Source organism: Salvelinus namaycush, chromosome 21, assembly GCF_016432855.1.
Source record: "Salvelinus namaycush isolate Seneca chromosome 21, SaNama_1.0, whole genome shotgun sequence".
NCBI classification, from domain to species: Eukaryota; Metazoa; Chordata; class Actinopteri; order Salmoniformes; family Salmonidae; genus Salvelinus; species Salvelinus namaycush.
Genome location: NC_052327.1, coordinates 22,468,726 through 22,490,368, shown reverse-complemented (window position 1 = coordinate 22,490,368; position 21,643 = coordinate 22,468,726). Strand labels below are relative to the sequence as shown.

The window sequence follows — 21,643 nt, the reverse complement described above, 5'->3', positions numbered from 1 at the left end:
ATCAAAAACAACCTCTGAATTTAAAGCTTTGTTCAAGGCTAAAAACGTAGCTTTTTTATCATCTTAAATTATTTATTTTTTAAATGATTGACAAATATAGCTGGCATCTATATTTAAGATAGTGTAAAGATTGATCATAGACCATCTGGATTCAGCTATCCACTTTAGAAAATAATAGTTGACACTGTCAGTAATCCCTCTAGCAATAACTGATATTTAGGTATAAGCTATTTTAAGAAATCAAACTAAAAGCAAATTATTTTTTAATTAAATAACACAATGAACAGTAATGTGCCCAATAATGTTTGTACCATGTTTTGTGCTGCTACCATGTTGTGTTGCTACTATGTTGTTGTTATGTTGTGTTGCTACCATGCTGGGTTGTCATGTGTTGCTGACTTGCTATGTTGTTGTCTTATGTCTGTCTTCATGTAGTGTTGTGTTGTCTCTCTTGTCATGATGTGTATTTTGTCCTATATTTATATTTTATTGATTTTTAACCCCAGCCCCTTCCACCACAGGAGGCTTTTTGCCTTTTGGTAGGCCATCATTGTAAATAAGAATTTGTTCTTAACTGACTTTCCTAGTTAAATAAAGGTTAAATAAAAAATAAGAAAAAACAGAGGCATTACTAATGACCATCTAAAGAGCAATATCCTCAGACAGAACAGGGGACAAACAGATCAATGCATATCAGGGTTGGCAAGGCTAACATTTCACTGTCTCAGTCTTTCTCTTGCCGACTGGCAGATCTGGGGCCCAGGTGTTAATGCACACGATCGATCCATTGAAGGTAAATGGCACCAACTAGTCCAATTAGAGCTACACTGTCTCTGGGATGATGAGTGTCTGCAACAACAAGAATGAGAGGTACTTTAGTGCATTACTCTAAGCAGACACATTGCTTGCAGGGTTTCCCAAACTCGGTCCTTGGGACCCCAAGGGGTGCACGTTTTGGTTTTTGCTCAAACACTACCCAGCTGATTCAAATAATCAAAGTTTGATGATGAGTTCATTATTTGAATCAGCTGTGTAGTGTTTGGGCAAAAACCAAAACATGCATCCCTTGGGGTCCCCAGGACCGAGTTTAGGAAACGCTGGTTTATAGTAAACAAGTTGCCATTGAACAGAATGTTTCTCTGTGTGCATATCTTTGTTGAGTAATGTATATATCCTAACAACACCAATGCTGCTAGAACATCGATCCATACCATCGATGGACCAGATAAGACCAGTCGTGGTTCACAAATGGTTTAATGTAAGATCTGAGAATTTTATGCCCTTCAGACAGTCTTCCCTTGTTTGTGGTTCAAGTGAATAGGCCTACTGGAGATACTTGCACACATGAATGACAATATTTTGTAGGATTCCCGCTTATGTTATCCTGGACACCCTGGCACTGCAGCAGGAAACCTGCTCATGGGAGGTGAAAATAACTAATTAAAATGTCATCCCATCTCTCTCATTAAGTGTTTTTTCCTACTGTGTCACTAAACCGCAGCATAGGAAGTTTAAATCTGCAGCTGCCTTGAACAGTGTCAGGAAATCACCAGTCAACCTGTAAAGTACAGCGGACACAGTTACCTGGGGCAAACGATCTGAACTGTCGCTCAAGCGGACGTGACACTGTCCTTGCACTCACGTCAGGTACTTTCAAATGTTTCCCCAATAGAAGTGACACTATTACTTTAGGCAGTCCGTCAACGTACAATGTACAAACCGTTTGAGTCGGATTTTACAAACCACACAGCTCATATGGTAACCTCATGGCTCCGTAATGCCAAGAAGATAAATATACCAGGTAAATGAGGGTATATTGTGTGTATCTGTGAAATAGTGTAGGCCCTATGTCTTGGTCTGTATGAAATCTGTGGTTATTAAAGGTCAAATTACCATTGAGAGTGAGGCTGTGCAGCTTTAGAGCCTTTCATTTATATTACAGACGGGGTGCGTGGCAGTGAAAGAGAGAAGGAAAGAGACATGCATTGAAAAAATGGATGACTCTCCCATTGGTAATTTCATGATTGTAGCTCAGTGTGTGGATCATTTTCAAACAAAGCTTAAAATCCTTAAAATACCTTTAGCTAAAAATAGGTCTAACAGCAGATATATGAATTAAATGGGCGATATGTTGCGCATCTGAGCGTAATGATATGCAAGGCTTATGACATTGCACAGGAGGGTCCAGAACATGCTCTTAGTACAGAGCCCTGTGTTATTTTTTACCCTTGGCTTAATATGTGTTACTCCATTAGTTTTAGGGGTTAGTTGCAATCAGAAAACAAAATAGCCCGTGTTTACAGTGGATCACAAGGGTTTCAGTATGTGTGCATTTTGTAATGGAAAAACACAAAATGAACTTGCCACAAAAAATATTCCAGGTTTTCACTGTCTGCAACTGACTATATATATATATATATATATATACAAAAATAATAATCAAAATGAAACTTCACTCCTTGTTATGGAAAGGTGTCAATAATTGACAGGAAAAAGGCTCATTTTGGGGGTAGTTGAGTCATCTCAATTTCCTGTTGTAACTATCACTTCTCATTTACAGGAAAGAATAATAAAATCCACCTCGCTCAGCAGTTGAAGTAGGTCAATATTGACAAAGCCTCTTCTTACACCAAACAACTGGGTTCAGTTCATAGAGCTGAGCACTATGCTACAGGGCCCACTCACATATCTTGGGCCAAAACCAAGCTCCAATGCTGTTTTCCCATTACAAATGCAGACACAAACACAGTAATTAAAATACTTACTGAACAGGAAAAGCACGCTCCTAGATAAATGCCTTTTCTAAAACACTCTCCCTGCCCTCAGGTGTCAGCTTTGCTTTAGCCAGAACATGGGTACATAGACAGCGATTCTAACTGTATGCGAATATTTCAAGACCAACACCTACCAAAAATCATGTTCCTTTCAGTCATAACATGCGCTCTCACACAATGACCTATGAACTACACACAAAAAATAAGTATTTCTTGCCTGTAAACTAGAACCTCCATTTCAGCAGTAAAAAGGTTGATAAACATTGGATCTTGACCCTCTTTAAAAAGGTAACCACATAACATGTGGTGTTGCAAAGAGACATGCAGATGTACTCACATTGGCACACACAAAGAAACCTATGTTAATCAGTCCACAAATATGACAAGCAAATAATCTCAGACACAAAAGTACTGGCTACATTGCTCAGCTGTGCTGCAGCACAATCTTTACTTTAGTACAGCTCAGTATGAAGATTCCTTTTTTAAATAAAGATCCTCCTTGGACAAACTTAGTCTCAAACACCAGATCCTATGCAACAGTGACAAGCCGGAGCATTTTAAAATTGTGGGAGGCAACACGGATGTCTACAGAGACTTGGACAAACTCAAGGCTCCTTTTATGAATGCTTTTATTTTTTGTCTTCTCTTTATAATTCAAGTACATGGATTCTTAGATAATCACCTTTTAATCCAGAAAAAAAAACAATCAGTAGCAGTACTTTAAAACACCACACATTTTCCATCCGTTTTAAAAACCGTTCCCATTCCTAAGACACGTTGACCTCTTGTAAACATGACACAAATCAATCATTTCAATTACAAAAAAGAAATCTGATAGAAAAATATCTTTCCTGTTATAGGTATTTCTCTTCTGCCTATTTACATTAGGTACTTATCAGTACAATCTAATAAAAAAAATGGCATAAAAGAAAGGCCTTTGGTTTCAAGAAAACGTAAATGTCCATTCCCTATCCTATGTACAGTGTCAATGTCATTGATTGTTTTCATCTTGTTCGATGTAATTTGTAGCCAAATCTGTGGGACCTCTACAGGTTTGGTTCAGAACAGAAACTCTACCTACAATCAGGTGTCAGTTGGAGCACTCGGGGCACAGAACTTTCGATGGGCGAAATGGCCGAGGACAATGAGTAGCATCTCAGAGGTGCTGCTGAGCGCCACTATGAAGGGTGCCTGGGACGCAAAGTCAGCCTCCGCCCGCCGGAACGACAGCTGCATAACCGCCAGCGCCAGGAGACTGTTCTGCACCCCCACCTCAATACTGACCGTCTTCCTCTGTGGCACTGCCAGCCCTGCCAGCTTCCCCATCCCAAACCCCAGCAGCAGGCCAAACACAGGCACAGTCACCCCCGCAACCACTATCTGAGGTCTCACATTGGCCAGGATAGACGCCCCCATCTGATAGGCCATGAAGATGCCGCCCACGATGAGCACGAAGCTGAAGGGACGGATCAGTGCCAGCAGCACGCGGGTCAGCTTGGGCAGACGTAGCTTCACCAGCATGCCCAGGGAGATGGGGATGGCAATGAAAAGAAGGGTGCCCAGGATCTTGACAAAGGGCACATGGAGGGCAGCGTGGACCCCCAGTAACCTGCCGTACAGGGCAGAGGACAGGGGCATGGCTGCTGCAGCTACCACTGTGGACACTAGTGTCATGGAGATGGCCAGAGTGACATCGCCACCTAGTAGCAGGCTGTAGAGGTAGCCTCCGCCTCCACCTGGGGCAGAGCATGTGATGACCAGGCCCAGGGAGAGGGCCTTGGGCAGGGAGCCCAGCCTGGACAGGCCATATGCGTACAGTGGCATGACCAGGAACTGACCTGCGACCCCTAAGATGAGGGGCACAGGCCTCCGCAGGAGACCCCTCAGCACCTCTACCTCTACCTTGCACCCAAAAGCACACTTGTTGATGAAGATGAGTGGCAGCAAGGCAAATAGGACAGGGTTCTCTGAGAAGTGGGACAGCCCGCCCGACTGTATAAGCTGGGCGGCTGGGTCATCACTGCCAGGCGCCACCTTGATGGAGTAGTCTGTCCTTTCCTCAATTACGGCCGAACCAGAATCCTGGTCCAAGTCCAGTAGCTGGATGAGCAGCTGTGCCCGACCTGGCCACCCAGACCGTATGCTGATTATGTAACTCTTCAAGGGCCCTGTATGCCCACTGTCACTTACATTCAGAATGGAAAGAACCTCCGGGTCCAGGGAGCGTACCTTGACCGTCTGCTTCCAGCTCTCGCGGTCCTTCCTACTTGCGGTGCTCCGGTATTGACTGAAGATTACAATCACGCCCTTAGTGTTTTCGGGAAACTCAAATTCCTGGGAGGTCCCGTCCCCGATTTGTATATACCTTCTGCTGCTGTCGGCCGTCACGTTCGTGTTGATGTCTGTCAGGGACCGGACCGCCGTTGAACAGTCTGCTCCTCTCTTTATCAAGAAGAGAAAACAGAATAGAAATAGCGTCCTCATTGTTTTGACGGACAGGGGGCAGAGGGGCGCCGCAAATACACGCCTTTGCCCAGCCTGCGACCTCCCCAGTCCGTCTTAAACGGCTTCCCTTTTACAAAATGCGATAAAACTTATCAGATCCCCTGATATAATAGCTAGGTAGGCAGCCCGGTCTAAATTTCTTCTGGCACCCATTTAGCATCACCCGTGTTCTTGCTCTTTTTCTACCGGAATTTAAACATCACCCGCCCCATCCAAATTAACCGTACTTAAATTCCGAGCAAAAATGTACTGTCATATTTATATCGATTCAAGATTCCTTTTAACGTGCTAACAAAAAAAATGTCTACCTCGGTGAACCCTCGCCTCACGTTACGGTTTTTACTGTCTTTACTTGATAGCAACTGTCACCACGGTCGTTTCCTCTGCTTCTCCTCTCACTCACTCGCTAAACCCTCCCTTAATCCAATCAGAGCAGCCCCCAGCGTTAACTCTCTAGTTCCCTTACCAAATAAGCACCAACGTCACATTTGAAAATCTGAAAGCGGGGGTGTTCTTTCTTCCCTATATGGGCCGCATTCTCAGCATCATAGAGGAAACACTGTTGATGACGGTCCTATATGACCAGGGTCTTGCAACAGAGATCGGAATTTACACAATTACACTGATTGGCCAGATGATGGCCAATCAGTAACAATAGATTGAAAACGTAAATGTTGAAAATTCACGCCCCTCACCTCGGGTGACCTTAAGTCAATTCGGTACATAGATTCTTCCAAATGGCCGATCTGCACGAAACTTGATAAGTGGCATCTAGAGACAACAGTCTCTCAACTCAATATTTTCCAGACTATTACCTAAAACAACGTGGCCACTATTGACCAATAAACATTCACGTGGGAGTGGACTGACACATATATGCATATATATCAGTCAAGGATATTCTAACTGTAACAAAATTTGGTACACATGTTGCAAACACTGTCAAGACTCAACATCTGCAAGAACATTCATATCGACCACATGGTGGCGCTATAACGGGCACATGTTTATATATCTTGATCTCTTTGACTCAGAGTGTTGAAATTTGGCACACATGCTCAGGGATGTGAATCTAACTAACCCAAGCAATATCTCAGACAACGCGCTGCGTCATTCGTGGAGGTCGACATGTTTACTATTGCCTTGTTTATAAAGGGGAGGACCCACTGCAAAATGCTGTGGCCATGTTACAGTATGTTGATGAAAGCCAAATGGGGGAATAAGTTAAACACATAGTCCAAACACACAATTAAAAGTTACTGCGGTTCACTATGGTTGAAGGATGGTCTTTTCCCTTATTTAGTTATTCTGACATCACACACACACACACACACACACACACACACACACACACACACACACACACACACACACACACACACACACACACACACACACACAGGTTCATTCTATGAAAATGGTGTCTTTCCTGTCGTGCCTTAACCACCAGGAAAAACACTTACAAGTGTCAGATAATGAAACAATACATATGTTTTTTGTTTTAATTGAAATGTGTTATTGTTAATAAAATATATGTAAGACAGTTATATTGAAAAACGTTTTTTTTTTAATATATATTGTATAACACTGGAAAGTGTTCAAGCTAGTCTGTTCTAGTTCCAGATGTTTGATGTCTGGTGAGCTCTAGAATAACACATCGTCTGTGTTCCATTGAAAATCTACGTTGAACTTAATAGGCATCTTGAGGTTTTGTAACCTTTATTATTTTATCTTTAGAAGCTTGTTGGGCCACTGCAGGAACAACATCAAATTGTCTTGATCTTTTGCCCGCTGCATATTTCCTCACTGAGCAAAAGCACAGTGACCAATAACACACACACACACTGCATGGTATCCAGTTCCAGGTCGCTGCCAAGTACTGCTGATGGGACATTCGTACACAACAAATACAATTGTGAAATTTGATACCAACATTTGTATTATGTAAGGGAACCCGTTCTCTCAGAACAGCCAGTGCAGCACATAAGATGAATGGGTTTATGGCATGATGTGTCTCCTACTTTATAAAAGGTTAAGTGAGTCCAGTCAGTATTTTTAGTGAGACAGCTATTCAAACTATCATAGATAGTGAGTGCAGCCACTTTCAATTTAATGATGAGTGCAGTCATCTATTGTGCAGTGTGGCCTACAGCACTTTGACTCATGACTCAAACAGAGGTTCCAAGAAAAGAGGGAGGTCTTCTGTGAAAGCATTTCAGCCGACAACCTGCTGATCTGGAAAGCTCTCCTGACATTTAGCAGAGTGACTGATGTTAAGAGCCACAAGGCAGCCCAGTGTTTTGTTTCCCAGCTCTGTTATAATATAACTCACAAAAGACACAGGGAAAAAGCTCTTGGGTAGATTTCCACCCACACCTACTGTAGACAGTTGTTCCAGTATGGCCATGGTGACAAATTAGAGGTTTCTTTGAAGTTAGGCACTAAGGCATGAACAGTATACAACAATTAGTCTATGTCTGCCTCTGACTGACAGACTAAACATACTTCAAAAGTTATCTACAACATGACACAGTGACCTGTTTACACTAGATGAATGTAGGCAAGCGTGTTATACACAGGAGGTTGGTGGCACCTTAATCTGGGGAGGACGGGCATGTGGTAATGGCTGGAGCGGAATAGGTGGAAATGTATCAACTCCGTGTGTTTGATGCCATTCCATTTGCTCCATTCCAGCCATTATTATGTGCCGTCCTCCCCTCAGCAGCTTCCACTGGTGTTATATAATCTTATCTGGCAAATATAAGGACCATCAGTCCACCAGGAAAAGTAACCAAAACATATGTGAGGCAGTGAAATTTCACAGCATCACAGAGAACTATCAACAGTTTGAACTGTGAAGTATGTGAGCTTACTAGAGCAAAGAGTAAAATATGTATATGTGTTAAAGCAATTATCAATCACAAAATAAGACAGGTTGACCCTAGTCTATGGATTGAACCCATGTTGTGGTTACATGGTACTTGGTTACATATAAAAATGCTGCAAACTAAGCAATAAGTATATCAGTTTGCTTGTGCTGCTGTCATTTCCTGAGTGTTGAAATTATATTAGTAGAGCCACATTTTCATATCAGAGGGCTTTTATTTCCACAAGATAAAACACATGAGTATAAATAAACCTCCCCCTGTAAACTGAAAATGATTCCCAAAATGTCTTACTGTAGCTACAGCAGCCACATTTCTGGTTTGATGGGTACAGAAAGGGGAATCCTTATTATATGCTGACATAACCTACATAGGATCAATCACTAGAACTAGTTGAATTCAGGCACTGAGGAGAAGCACCTACGCAAATACCTGCATCCCAATAAGGCATAAATATTCAAAGCAAATAGGCATGAATTAGCAAAAGATTAAGAGAAATAAAGAAACAAAAAGTAGTTAATTTGACTGCTTAAAAAAAACATGTATGACTGAGGATTGTCCTCTCTGTACAGTATATATAACTAATGATTACATTATGTCAAAGGATCATTTCTACTATGAGTTAAGAAGTAGTGTGTGTGATGTCATGACTTTCTTTGTGTTGTCAAACTGTGGAAAAGTTGGTATACATCAGAGCACTCATTGATGGTCTGTTTGGTAGAAGGCCTCCCCTTCACACTGTGTTGAAGAGAACCTGTGTTATACTCCTTCCATCTGACGGTAGCAAATAGAAAACAAAAGATATTAAATATAAAAACAAAGACAACCCCACATTTGAAATACAACACCCAATAAGTGCCAGGGGTCCTTATATTACATGAATATGTCTGTTTTAAAACACCCCTTTCCACTATAGGATTTATATATTTTATAAAACCCTTTTTTATTTTCAGGAAAACCCTCCCATTCAAATATACATACAAAAAGAAATTCTCAAGTGGCAATGTACCGAAATTCACAAGAACTAACCAACCAAGGGGAATATTTAAGGGAGCCCTGAAGGAGAGAAGACAAGAGTGAGAGACAGAAAGACTGATATGGGAGAGGGAAAACCAGAGGTGGGGAAAATAGATTGTTGTGCAACAGAGAGAGAGATGGACAGCGACAGAGAGGGACATAGAGAGAGAGATGGACAGAGAGACAAAGGAGAGACCCATGCCTTCTCAGGTGGTATTTTCAGCAACACAGTGTGAGTGTGCATATAAATAGATGTGGGGATGGAAATCAATAGGCTCATTAGGTCATCACGATAAAAACAGTTCGATAGAGTCACACAGCTCCCTCCGCTGTCTGTTCCCAAGCAGCTGTCAAGCCTCCATCCGTCTCGCAAATACCCAAGATATATCTTCAGTTCCGCAACGCTGCCAACCTGCAACAAAAGTAAAAAAGTGTCATTGTTTATTTATATGAAAATCTTTGCCTATGACGTCACATAGATCGAAACATTCCATTCTGTTAATTTATAAAGCCCTTTTGAAAAAACTGCCACGTAATCTAACATTGTTACCAACCTATAGAAGCACGAGTGTACCATACCCGCTCACAGGGATAGCTAATGCTTGAAATTCCATCGGTTACTACATATTTAGTTAAACAGTTTTTCGTTTCTTCACACCTCACTTATGGAACAATTTTCAGAATACCCTACAGTTGAACACATCGGCGCATTCAGATTTTTTGATAGAGGACCTCTTCAATGACGAATGTTGGTGTTTTTATAATTGTGTTTTTTTGTTGTGTGTTTCCTATGCCCCTGCATTGATTTTAGTATCTGTGTAACTTTTTTGTGTAATTGCTGCTGATCCTGTCATGCAGGTTTCCCTTGAAAAAGAAACCTTGGTCTCAATAGGGCTCCCTGCTTGAAAGGGTTAAACAAATAAATAATTTATTATAAACAGTCATTAATTGTATCATTATTTTTTTTAGTGTTTTCTATAGTCCATGGAATATCACCTGCATAATTAAAAAGGGGGTCTATCAAAGCTCCAACACATCTAGCCAGAATCTACACTACTTCACAGTCTAAAATCATTTGAGAATAGCTTAGGTTGCCTTGTCATCATCACATTTCCTTATTTTAGAAAACAAGCCAAATATCACACAGTAGCCAGTGAAAGCTGGATTGTTAGTGTACCTGCGGGACAGCTGGTCCTCCTTCTCGTGCTGTGAGCGTGAGGAGCTCTCTCCCAGTGAGGTGGCTCCTGCAGGCACCTGGCTGAGCTGGTCCATCACCTCCAGACCACTCTCCTCTGCTATCTGGAGGATGAGGTCATCCACCTGGTCTTGGGGCGTGGTCAGCGTGGTGGCCGAGCTCATCGAGTCCTCCATCACCTACAGGATGGGAACAGTGAGTGGGTTTATGTTGTTTCACCATTAACGCAACATATATGACTATCCAGAAAGGTACAGTAATACATGGTGAGATAGAGGGTTAAGTGAACAACAATGGTTAGATAATTAGGAGTATAATGGTTGAGGAGGCCTATTGAAATAGAGGTCTTAGGAAAGAAGGTGACAAGTGAATAAGAGGTAGGTGAAGTAATGATTTAAATCGATTAGGAGTACAACAGTTATACACATGAGGAATACTTTCTATAACTTGTGCCACTCACAGAGGTGTGAACATCCAGGTTCTGGACCTGTGTCTCAAACTTGTCCATGACAGCAGACACCTTCTGCAGGTCCATGGAACCCAGTGCCTTGTCGAGTGCCTTTGTGACCTGCGTCATATTCTTTGTGACCTAGGGGAAAAAAAGCCAGACAGGATCAGATAAGCAGAGAGCCACATATGAAAGTAGGACAGAGTGCATGCTCATGAAAGTAGACAATAGAGAAGATGGTAGAGATTGGAGGTCAAGAGAAAGATGACATTGACTGATGAGTGAAATACAATTGAATGACAGCACACTGTTGTTATTATTAGGCAGAGGGAATAGACTCACCGCCTTCATAGCGACTGCAGTCTGGACCTTGGAGGCTACAGCATCAACACGAGATGCCATGCGCAGCCAATTAAGGCCCTCGTTCTTCTTACGGATGGCATTCTCTGCATACACTCTGGCAACGTCCACATTCTTCAACTGAAGAGCCTGGTGAGACAAACATACAGTGGGGAGAACAAGTATTTAAGACACTGCCGATTTTGCAGGTTTTCCTACTTACAAAGCATGTAGAGGTCTGTAATTTTTATCATAGGTACACTTCAACTGTGAGAGACGGAATCTAAAACAAAAATCCAGAAAATCACATTGTATGATTTTTAAGTAATTAATTTGCATTTTATTGCATGACATAAGTATTTGATCACCTACCAACCAGTAAGAATTCCGGCTCTCACAGACCTGTTTGTTTTTCTTTAAGAAGCCCTCCTGTTCTCCACTCATTACCTGTATTAACTGCACCTGTTTGAACTCGTTACCTGTATAAAAGACACCTGTACACACACTCAATCAAACAAACTCCAACCTCTCCACAATGGCCAAGACCAGAGAGCTGTGTAAGGACATCAGGGTTAAATTGTAGACCTGCACAAGGCTGGGATGGGCTACAGGACAATAGGCAAGCAGCTTGGTGAGAAGGCAACAACTGTTGGCGCAATTATTAGAAAATGGAAGAAGTTCAAGATGACGGTCAATCACCCTCGGTCTGGGGCTCCAAGCAAGATCTCACCTCGTGGGGCATCAATGATCATGAGGAAGGTGAGGGATCAGCTCAGAACTACACGGCAGGACCTGGTAAATTACCTGAAGAGAGCTGGGACCAGTCTCAAAGAAAACCATTAGTAACACACTACGCCGTCATGGATTAAGATCCTGCAGCGCACGCAAGGTCCCCCTGCTCAAGCCAGTGCATGTCCAGGCCCGTTTGAAGTTTGCCAATGACCATATGGATGATCCAAAGGAGGAATGGGAGAAGGTCATGTGGTCTGATGACAAAAATATAGCTTTTTGGTCTAAACTCCACTCGCCGTGTTTGGAGGAAGAAGGATGAGTACAACCCCAAGAACACCATCCCAACCGTGAAGCATGGAGGTGGAAACATCATTCTTTGGGGACAGGATGACTGCACCGTATTGAGGGGAGGATGGATGGGGCCATGTATCGCGAGATCTTGGCCAACAACCTCCTTCCCTCAGTAAGAGCATTGAAGATGGGTCGTGGCTGGGTCTTCCAGCATGACAACGACCCGAAACACACAGCCAGGGCAACTAAGGAGTTCCTCCATAAGAAGCATCTCAAGGTCCTGGAGTGGCCAAGCCAGTCTCCAGACCTGAACCCAATAGAAAATCTTGAGGGAGCTTAAAGTCCGTATTGCCCAGCGACAGCCTGGAAACCTGAAGGATCTGGAGAAGGTCTGTATGGAGGAGTGGGCCAAAATCCCTGCTGCAGTGTGTGCAAACCTGGTCAAGAACTACAGGAAACGTATGATCTCTGTAATTGCAAACAAAGGTTTCTGTACCAAATATTAAGTTCTGCTTTTCTGATGTATCAAATACTTGTCATGCAATAAAATTCAAATTAATTACTAATAAATCATACAATGGGATTTTCTGGATTTTTGTTTTAGATTCCATCTCTCACAGTTGAAGTGTACCTATGATAAAAATTACAGACCTCTACATGTTTTGTAAGTAGGAAAACCTGCAAAATCGGCAGTGTGTCAAATACTTCTTCTCCCCACTGTACTATCAAAAGTCACTTCAGTTGCCTATGTAAACAAGTTCAGGGGCTTGTGTAACAAGCATCTTAGGGTAAGAGTACTGATCTAGGATCAGGTCCACCCTGTCCATGTAATCTTATTAATTGTGATATATAAGGAAAACTGATCCTAAATCAGCACTCCTACTCAGAGTTTTGGCCCCTGGTTGTAAATCCTTTGGTCAGTAATGGACCAAGGCAGCCTGAACCATGATCATCCACTGCCACCTGCTGGGTAATATGTAGCACACCTCTTTATTTGACCTGTCCTGTCAAACGCCAACAGAACACAATGCCTAATAATTATGTTAAAATGAGCTACACTACATCACCAAAAGTATGTGGACACCACTTTAAATTAGTGTATTCGGCTATTTCAGCCACACTCGTTGCTGACATGTCTATAAAATTGAGCATACAGCCATGCAATCTCAATAGACAAACATTGGCAGTAGAATGGCCTTACTGAAGAACACAGTGACTTTCAACGTGGCACCATCATTGGACGCCATCTTTCCTCAGTTAGTCAAATTTCTGCCCTGCTAGAGCTGGCCCAATCAACTGTAAGTGCTGTTATTGTGAAGTGGAAACGTCTAGGAGGAACAATGGCTCAGCCGCGAAGTGGTAGCCACAGAACCTCACAGTTTTGAAACGCTTCTGGAGGCAACGTCAGCACAGCACTGTTCGTCGGGAGCTTCAGGAAATGGGTTTCCATTGCTGAGCAGCCGAACACAAGCCTAAGATGACCATGCGCAATGCCAAGTGTCGGCTGGAGTGGTGTAAAGACCGCCGCCATTGGACTCTGGAACTGGAACAGTGGAAACGCGTTCTCTGGAGTGATGAATCACGCTTCACCAACTGGCAGTCTGGACAAATCTGGGTTTGGTGGATGTCAGGAGAACGCTACCTGCCGAATGCATAGTGCCAACTGTAAAGTTTAGTGGAGAAGGAATAATTGTCTGGGGCTGTTTTTCATGTTGTTTCAGGCTAGGCATTTAGTTCCATTGAAGGAAAATCTTAAAGCTACAGCATACAATGACATTCTAGATGATTCTGTGCTTCCAACAGTTTGGGGAAGGCCCTTTCCTGTTTCGGCATGACAATTCCCCCATGCACAAAGCGAGGTCCATAGAGAAATTGTTTGTCGAGATCGGTGTGGAAGAACTTGACTGGCCTTCAGAGCCTTGACCTCAACCCCATCAAACACCTTTGGGATGAATTGGAAGGCCGACTGCGAACCAGGGCTAATCGCTCCACATCAGTGCCCGACCTCACTAATGCTCTTGTGGCTGAATGGAAGCAAGTCCCCACAGCAAATGTTCCAACATCTAGTGGAAAGCCTTCCCAGAAGAGGAAAGGCTGTTATACAGTGGCAGCAAAGGAGATGATACCCATGGAGAGGAGACCAAAGGAGACCAACTCCATATTAATACCCATGATTTTGGAATGAGATGTTTGACGAGCAGTGTAGTGTATTTAATGACACAAATTGTATCAATATTCTCACGTTGTTTATACACTATGGGGTTTACTGAGTGCTGATCCTGCCTAGTCGTTTCAGTACTAGTATGAACAATACACTGATCCTACTTGAGCCTGATGAGCCTTACATTAAAAGACATTTCATGAGCCTTACATTAGACATTTCATGACGCAAGCCCCCAAAAAATCCCAAATGATTGCGCAGTTATCCAATACATAGACCTATATGATATAGGCTACTGCACATTAAGCACGACAGAAAAACATAAAAGCCCACAAATGTAGCTCGCTACAGTGCCTTCGGGAAAGTATTCAGACCCCTTGACTTTTTCCACATTTTGTTACATTACAGCCTTATTCTAAAATGTATTCAATATAATTTTCCCCTCATCAACCTACACACAATAAGCCATAATGACAAAGCAAATACAGGTTTCTAGAAATGTTTGCAAACATATGAAATATAAAACAGAAATACCTTATTTACATAATTATTCAGACATTTTGCTGAGACTGGAAATTGATCTCAGGTGCATCCTGTTTGAATTGATCATCTTTGAGATGTTTCTACAACATGGAGTCCACCTGTGGTAAATTCAATTGATTGGACATGATTTGGAAAGGCACACATCTGTCTATATAAGGTCCCACAGTTGACAGTGCATGTCAGAGCAAAAAAAATAGGTTGAAGAAATTGTCCGTAGAGCTCCGAGACAGGATTGTGTCGAGGCACAGATCTGGGGAAGGGTACCAAAAACATTTCTGCAGCATTGAAGGTTCCCAAGAACACAGTGGCCTCCATCATTCTTAAACGGAAGAAGTTTGGAATCACCAAGACTCTTCCTAGAGCTGGCCGCCCGACCAAACTGAGCAATCGGGGGAGAAGGACCTTGGTCAGGGAGGTGACCAAGAACCTGATGCTCACTCTGACAGAACTCCAGAGTTCCTCTGTGGAGATGGGAGAACCTCCCAGAAAGACAACCATCTCTGCAGCACTCCACCAATCAGGCTTTTATGGTAGAGTGGCCAGACGGAAGCCACTCCTCAGTAAAAAAGGCACGACAGCCCGCTTGGAGCTGATGATCCTTGATGAAGTCCTGAGCACTCTGGAGCAGGTTCTCAGACTGGGGCGAAGGTTCACCTTCCAACAGGACAATGACCCTTAAGCACACAACCAAGACAATGCAGGAGTGTCTTAGGGACAATTCTCTGAAAGTCCTTGAGTGGCCCAGCCAGAGCCTAGACTTCAACCCGATCGAACATCTCTGGAGAGATCTGAAAATAGCTGTGCAGCAATGCTCCCCATTCAACCTGACAGAGCTTGAGGATCTGCAGAGAGGAATGGGAGAAACTCCCCCAAAAAACAGATGTGCCAAGCTTGCAGTGTCATACCCAAGAAGACTCGAGGCTGTAATCACTGCCAAAGGTGCTTCAAATTACTGTGTAAAGGGTCTGAATACTTATGCAAATGTACCATTTCAGTGTACTTTTAATACACTGCTCAAAAAAATAAAGGGAACACTTAAACAACACAATGTAACTCCAAGTCAATCACACTTCTATGAAATCAAACTGTCCACTTAGGAAGCAACACTGATTGACAATAAATTTCACATGCTGTTGTGCAAATGGAATAGACAAAAGGTGGAAATTATAGGCAATTAGCAAGACACCCCCAAAAAAGGAGTGATTCTGCAGGTGGTGACCACAAACAACTTCTCAGTTCCTATGCTTCCTGGCTGATGTTTTGGTCACTTTTGAATGCTGGCGGTGCTCTCACTCTAGTGGTAGCATGAGACGGAGTCTACAACCCACACAAGTGGCTCAGGTAGTGCAATTCATCCAGGATGGCACATCAATGCGAGCTGTGGCAAAAAGGTTTGCTGTGTCTGTCAGCGTAGTGTCCAGAGCATGGAGGCGCTACCAGGAGACAGGCCAGTACATCAGGAGACGTGGAGGAGGCCGTAGGAGGGCAACAACCCAGCAGCAGGACCGCTACCTCCGCCTTTGTGCAAGGAGGTGCACTGCCAGAGCCCTGCAAAATGACCTCCAGCAGGCCACAAATGTGCATGTGTCAGCATATGGTCTCACAAAGGGTCTGAGGATCTCATCTCGGTACCTAATGGCAGTCATGCTACCTCTGGCGAGCACATGGAGGCCTGTGCGGCCCCACAAAGAAATGCCACCCCACACCAGACTGACCCACCGCCAAACCGGTCATGCTGGAGGATGTTGCAGGCAGCAGAACGTTCTCCACGGCGTCTCCAGACTCTGTCACGTCTGTCACATGTGCTCATGTGCTCAGTGTGAACCTGCTTTCATCTGTGAAGAGCACAGGGCGCCAGTGGCGAATTTGCCAATCTTGGTGTTCTCTGGCAAATGCCAAACGTCCTGCACGGTGCTGGGCTGTAAGCACAACCCCCACCTGTGGACGTCGGGCCCTCATACCACCCTCATGGAGTCTGTTTCTGACCGTTTGAGCAGACACATGCACATTTGTGGCCTGCTGGAGGTCATTTTGCAGGGCTCTGGCAGTGCACCTCCTTGCACAAAGGCGGAGGTAGCGGTCCTGCTGCTGGGTTGTTGCCCTCCTACGGCCTCCTCCACGTCTCCTGATGTACTGGCCTGTCTCCTGGTAGCGCCTCCATGCTCTGGACACTACGCTGACAGACACAGCAAACCTTTTTGCCACAGCTCGCATTGATGTGCCATCCTGGATGAACTGCACTACCTGAGCCACTTGTGTGGGTTGTAGACTCCGTCTCATGCTACCACTAGAGTGAGAGCACCGCCAGCATTCAAAAGTGACCAAAACATCAGCCAGGAAGCATAGGAACTGAGAAGTTGTCTGTGGTCACCACCTGCAGAATCACTCCTTTTTTGGGGGTGTCTTGCTAATTGCCTATAATTTCCACCTTTTGTCTATTCCATTTGCACAACAGCATGTGAAATTTATTGTCAATCAGTGTTGCTTCCTAAGTGGACAGTTTGATTTCACAGAAGTGTGATTGACTTGGAGTTACATTGTGTTGTTTAAGTGTTCCCTTTATTTTTTTGAGCAGTGTACATTTGCTAAAATGTAAAAAAATATATATATATATTTGCTTTGTTATTATGGGGTATTGTGTGTAAATTGATGAGGGAAAAATCTATTTTTGAATAAGCCTGTAACTTAACAAAATGTGGAAAAAGTCAAGGGGTCTGAATACTTTCCGAATGCACTTTATTTTCTCTCTTGGGCAAATAACTGAAACTAGCTCCAGTAGGCTAATATTTTTGAGTGTGAACTGTATGGTATTATATGGACTGGAATTAAGCACATTGTTCAAACAAGGATAAAGCAGGGAGAGAATGTGATTCTTGTGCAGCTGATGCGGCCTACGAAGTTACAAGTATAGGCTAGACATTTGATTTTGAAATATATTAAGGCATATTTGCATAATTAGTGGCTGACGCATATATACATCTTCCATAATATGTCCCCTAATGTTATTAGCCTACCTCCCCTTTCTCTCTCTATTGTTGCTTCATTCCTTCCTCACTTTCAACAGTTATAAATTGTTGTCGTCCATATTTTTCATCATTCTAATGACATCCTTGAATAATATAGGACTAGAATTAGATGGAAAAGGCTTTCACTTCGCTTCATGAAGATTGAATGGTTACTGCCATCACGTGTTCGCTCTTCTTTCAAACTACCCGTGAGTTCTATTGGCTGCTGTATTTAACATTGAGCAAACAAGAGCTTGCGTACGTCTTCGAAAAGTCTATTGGTAGAAGAAATTCAGAAAAAAAATGATGTCCAGCAAGCTATTCTTGTCTAACTTTGACTGCATGGGACTCCAATAGCTAAGGAACGTTTTTTAGGGAGAGGCGCCAGCGGAGCACAGGTGCTTACGTATTGCGCTAAAAACAGAGGCTATAAGATAGAAGCTTATTATGCATAACCCAGCATTAATTAGCTAAATATAAAAGTTAATACTGAATTGAATTTATTACCTGAAAGAGGTAGGCTAGGTTAGGACATATATACACATGTATTTTTCTAGGACATCTATACTCAGCAAAAAAAGAAACGTCCCTTTTTCAGGACCATGTCTTTCAAAGATAATTTGTTTAAACACTGCTTCACATGCTTGATCATTGAACCATGCACAATTAATGAACATGTACCTGTGGAACGGTCGTTAAGACACAAACAGCTTACAGACGGTAGGCAATTAAGGTCACAGTTTTGAAAACTTAGGACACTAAAGAGGCCTTTCTACTGACTCTGAAAAACACCAAAAGAAAGATGCCCAGGGTCCCTGCTCATCTGCGAGAACGTACCTTAGGCATGCTGCAAGGAGGCATGAGGACTGCAGATGTGGCAAGGTCAATAAATTGCAATGTTCGTACTGTGAGACGCCTAAGACAGCGCTACAGGGAGACAGGACAGACAGCTGATCTTCCTCGCAGTGGCAGACCACGTGTAACAACACATCCGAACATCACACCTGCGGGACAGGTACAGGATGGCAATAACAACTGCCCGAGTTACACCAGGAACGCACAATCCCTCCATCAGTGCTCAGACTGTCCGCAATAGGCTGAGAGAGGCTGGACTGAGGGCTTGTAGGCCTGTTGTAAGGCATGTCCTCACGAGACATCACCGGCAACAACGTCGCCTATGGGCACAAACCCACCATCACTGGACCAGACAGGACTGGCAAAAAGTGCTCTTCACTGACAAATCATGGTTTTGTCTCACCAGGGGTGATGGTCGGATTCGCGTTAACGTTGAAGGAATGAGCGTGCTACCCTTCCTGCAGGCTCATCCTGACATGACCCTCCAGCATGACAATGCCACCAGCCATACTGCTCATTCTGTGCGTGATTTCCTGCAGGACAGGAATGCCATGGCCAGCGAAGAACCCGGATCTCAATCCGGTACACGTCTGGGACCTGTTGGATCGGAGGATGAGGGCTAAGGCCATTCCCCTCAGAAATGTCTGGGAACTTGCAGGTGCCTTGGTGGAAGAGCGGGGTAACATTTCACAGCAAGAACTGGCAAATCTGGTGCAGTCCATGAGGAGATGCACTGCCGTACTTAATGCAGCTGGTGGCCACACCAGATACGGACTTACTTTTGATTTTGACCCCCCCTTTGTTCAGGGACACATTACTCCATTTCTGTTAGTCACATGTCTGTGGAACTTGTTCAGTTTATGTCTCAGTTGTTGAATCTAGCTATATTCATATAAATATTTACACATGTTAAATTTGCTGAAAATAAACAGTTGACAGTGAGAGGACGTTTTTGCTGAGTTTATATATAGGGCTATATATCAATCTAGAACAAGAATATCAATTTGAATGGAGTTGATGAAAATGGAGACAGAGTGCTCACGCATGCTCTGATTTAATGCAACGATATTAAAGTGACAGGCTGTTTTAAAACTCTGCTGCTGCAATGAATAAAATCTTCACAATTAAAAAGATGGTGACCCCCAAACACCAGATGGGTAAATTAGATGCTAATTCGGTCTTTATATTACTGTAGCATAGACTATGCTGCAGAAAATGCTGGCCTACCTGTCACAAGAAAAAAAAGTTACCATGATGAGATGATAGGTTTACATGCATTGTGAACTGCGCTCCATACTGAGATGGGCTCTGGCCCCACCCTAAGCGTTGATGATTCAACATGCAGAGGCAGTAGAGAAGCCAGATTTAGAAATTGCATATAATTTAACAGTTCCATTTCACGCCATATTGTTCATATAAATCATTTATGGGTTTCTCGCAGTTATTATTCCCGGGAAAAGGGAGTAGAATGGCAGGTAACCCGGTTCCTGCCATTCAACACTAATACCCATAACGGGGGTCGTGTTCAGTAGGGAACAGTGTACACCACATAGCAAAAACGTTTTGCAGAAAAAAACTAAAATCTGTTCAGGCAGTACCTTCACACCTCAAAAACATTTCTCCTTACTGCACACAACTGTTTACTAGCTTACATTTGTGTCCCAGAAAGCACACTTACTGACCTTTTTAACTTTGGCTTGCTCAGATTTTGAATCCTTCTCTGCCTTTTTGGCAAGTTTCTCAAGCTGTTTTGCTGTAAACTGTAAAAGAGAGAAGTATTAGCAGACATTTGAGATGTGTAATAAAAAATATGGATGTGTTTAATTAAACTTAACAAAGATAATGCACATTTCTTACATACCTTCAGTTGGAAGAGTGTGTCTGAAATGAATAAATAAAAAAATAGGATGGGAGGGGTGATAAATACAGCCGAGTGAATTGGGCGTACCTTACTTAGCACTAACATTGTGCAATGACAATATGACAGAGTAGTGATCTCTGTGTCCAAATCATAGAATTGTATAAGGCGTCAATGCTTTCTGATCATTGTAAACTATACTGTACTCCCATGGCGAAAACGTACGTAATGATAGCTAACTACCTTACATTGAATAAATTAGTGGGAAGTTGCTAATTAACTAGCTAACGTTAGAAAGCTATCTAGGCTTACAGACAGTTAAGCAAAATCATCTCTCCAATAATAACCATGTAATGTTAACTTACTCGTCTGAACCTTCTTATTTGAACTAGTCTTAGTTTCTGGTGACATATGACATAGCAGCAGGTATCTTAGCTAGCTATTAAAAACGTGTATATTTGGTAAAACCTAATAACATTTATTTAAAGGAATTTCACTGTACTTGTGGCTGTGGTATTAAAACTTGAAAACGTGATTTAGCTCACCGACTGGTTTCCAAGCTTTGTGCTAGCTTATGTCGGCTAGCTAGCGCGACATAGTTCAAAATAAGATGACAACCTCGTCATATCAAAAGTCGAAAACGACTTACCATCCATGTCCGCGTGTATTTGAGTTCCACTTCACCTAAAAAAAAATGTTTTACCTTGCAAATGAGCTAATTGCCCTATTGTATAGATTTCCGTGTATGACGACACTCTTCCGGGTTCAGAACGGGTCACGTGAGAGTGGCGTTTCTGTTGCTGAAGCCAAATAGGAAGAGGCCATTATTGGCAGTCACATGACATGATGTTGATTTTTTTTAGCCCCTTGTCATCCAAATAAAATACAATTTTATTGGTCACATACACATGGTTAGTAGATGTTAATGCGAGTGTAGCGAAATGCTTGTGCTTTTAGTTCCCGAAAGTGCAGTAATATCTAACAAGTAATCTTACAGTTCCACAACAACTACCTTATACACACAAATGTAAAGGG

At 42.9% G+C, this 21,643-nt stretch overlaps 2 protein-coding genes across 2 annotated transcripts; both read right to left on the bottom strand.

Moving 5' to 3' along the window:
- Positions 1-3,386: 3,386 nt before the first annotated feature.
- On the bottom strand, positions 3,387-5,709 carry LOC120066656 (P3 protein-like). Its single transcript, XM_039018087.1, has one exon. The coding sequence runs from the start codon at positions 5,256-5,258 to the stop codon at positions 3,858-3,860; it is 1,401 nt and encodes a 466-aa protein (XP_038874015.1). The 5' UTR covers positions 5,259-5,709; the 3' UTR covers positions 3,387-3,857.
- Positions 5,710-8,367: 2,658 nt separating this feature from the next.
- On the bottom strand, positions 8,368-21,375 carry LOC120066204 (charged multivesicular body protein 1a-like). Its single transcript, XM_039017402.1, has 7 exons — positions 21,258-21,375; positions 20,612-20,631; positions 20,433-20,510; positions 11,167-11,313; positions 10,837-10,965; positions 10,359-10,555; positions 8,368-9,593 (listed from the first exon to the last, which is right to left on the bottom strand). The coding sequence occupies exons 1-7, from the start codon at positions 21,262-21,264 to the stop codon at positions 9,572-9,574; spliced, it is 600 nt and encodes a 199-aa protein (XP_038873330.1). The 5' UTR covers positions 21,265-21,375; the 3' UTR covers positions 8,368-9,571.
- Positions 21,376-21,643: the final 268 nt, after the last annotated feature.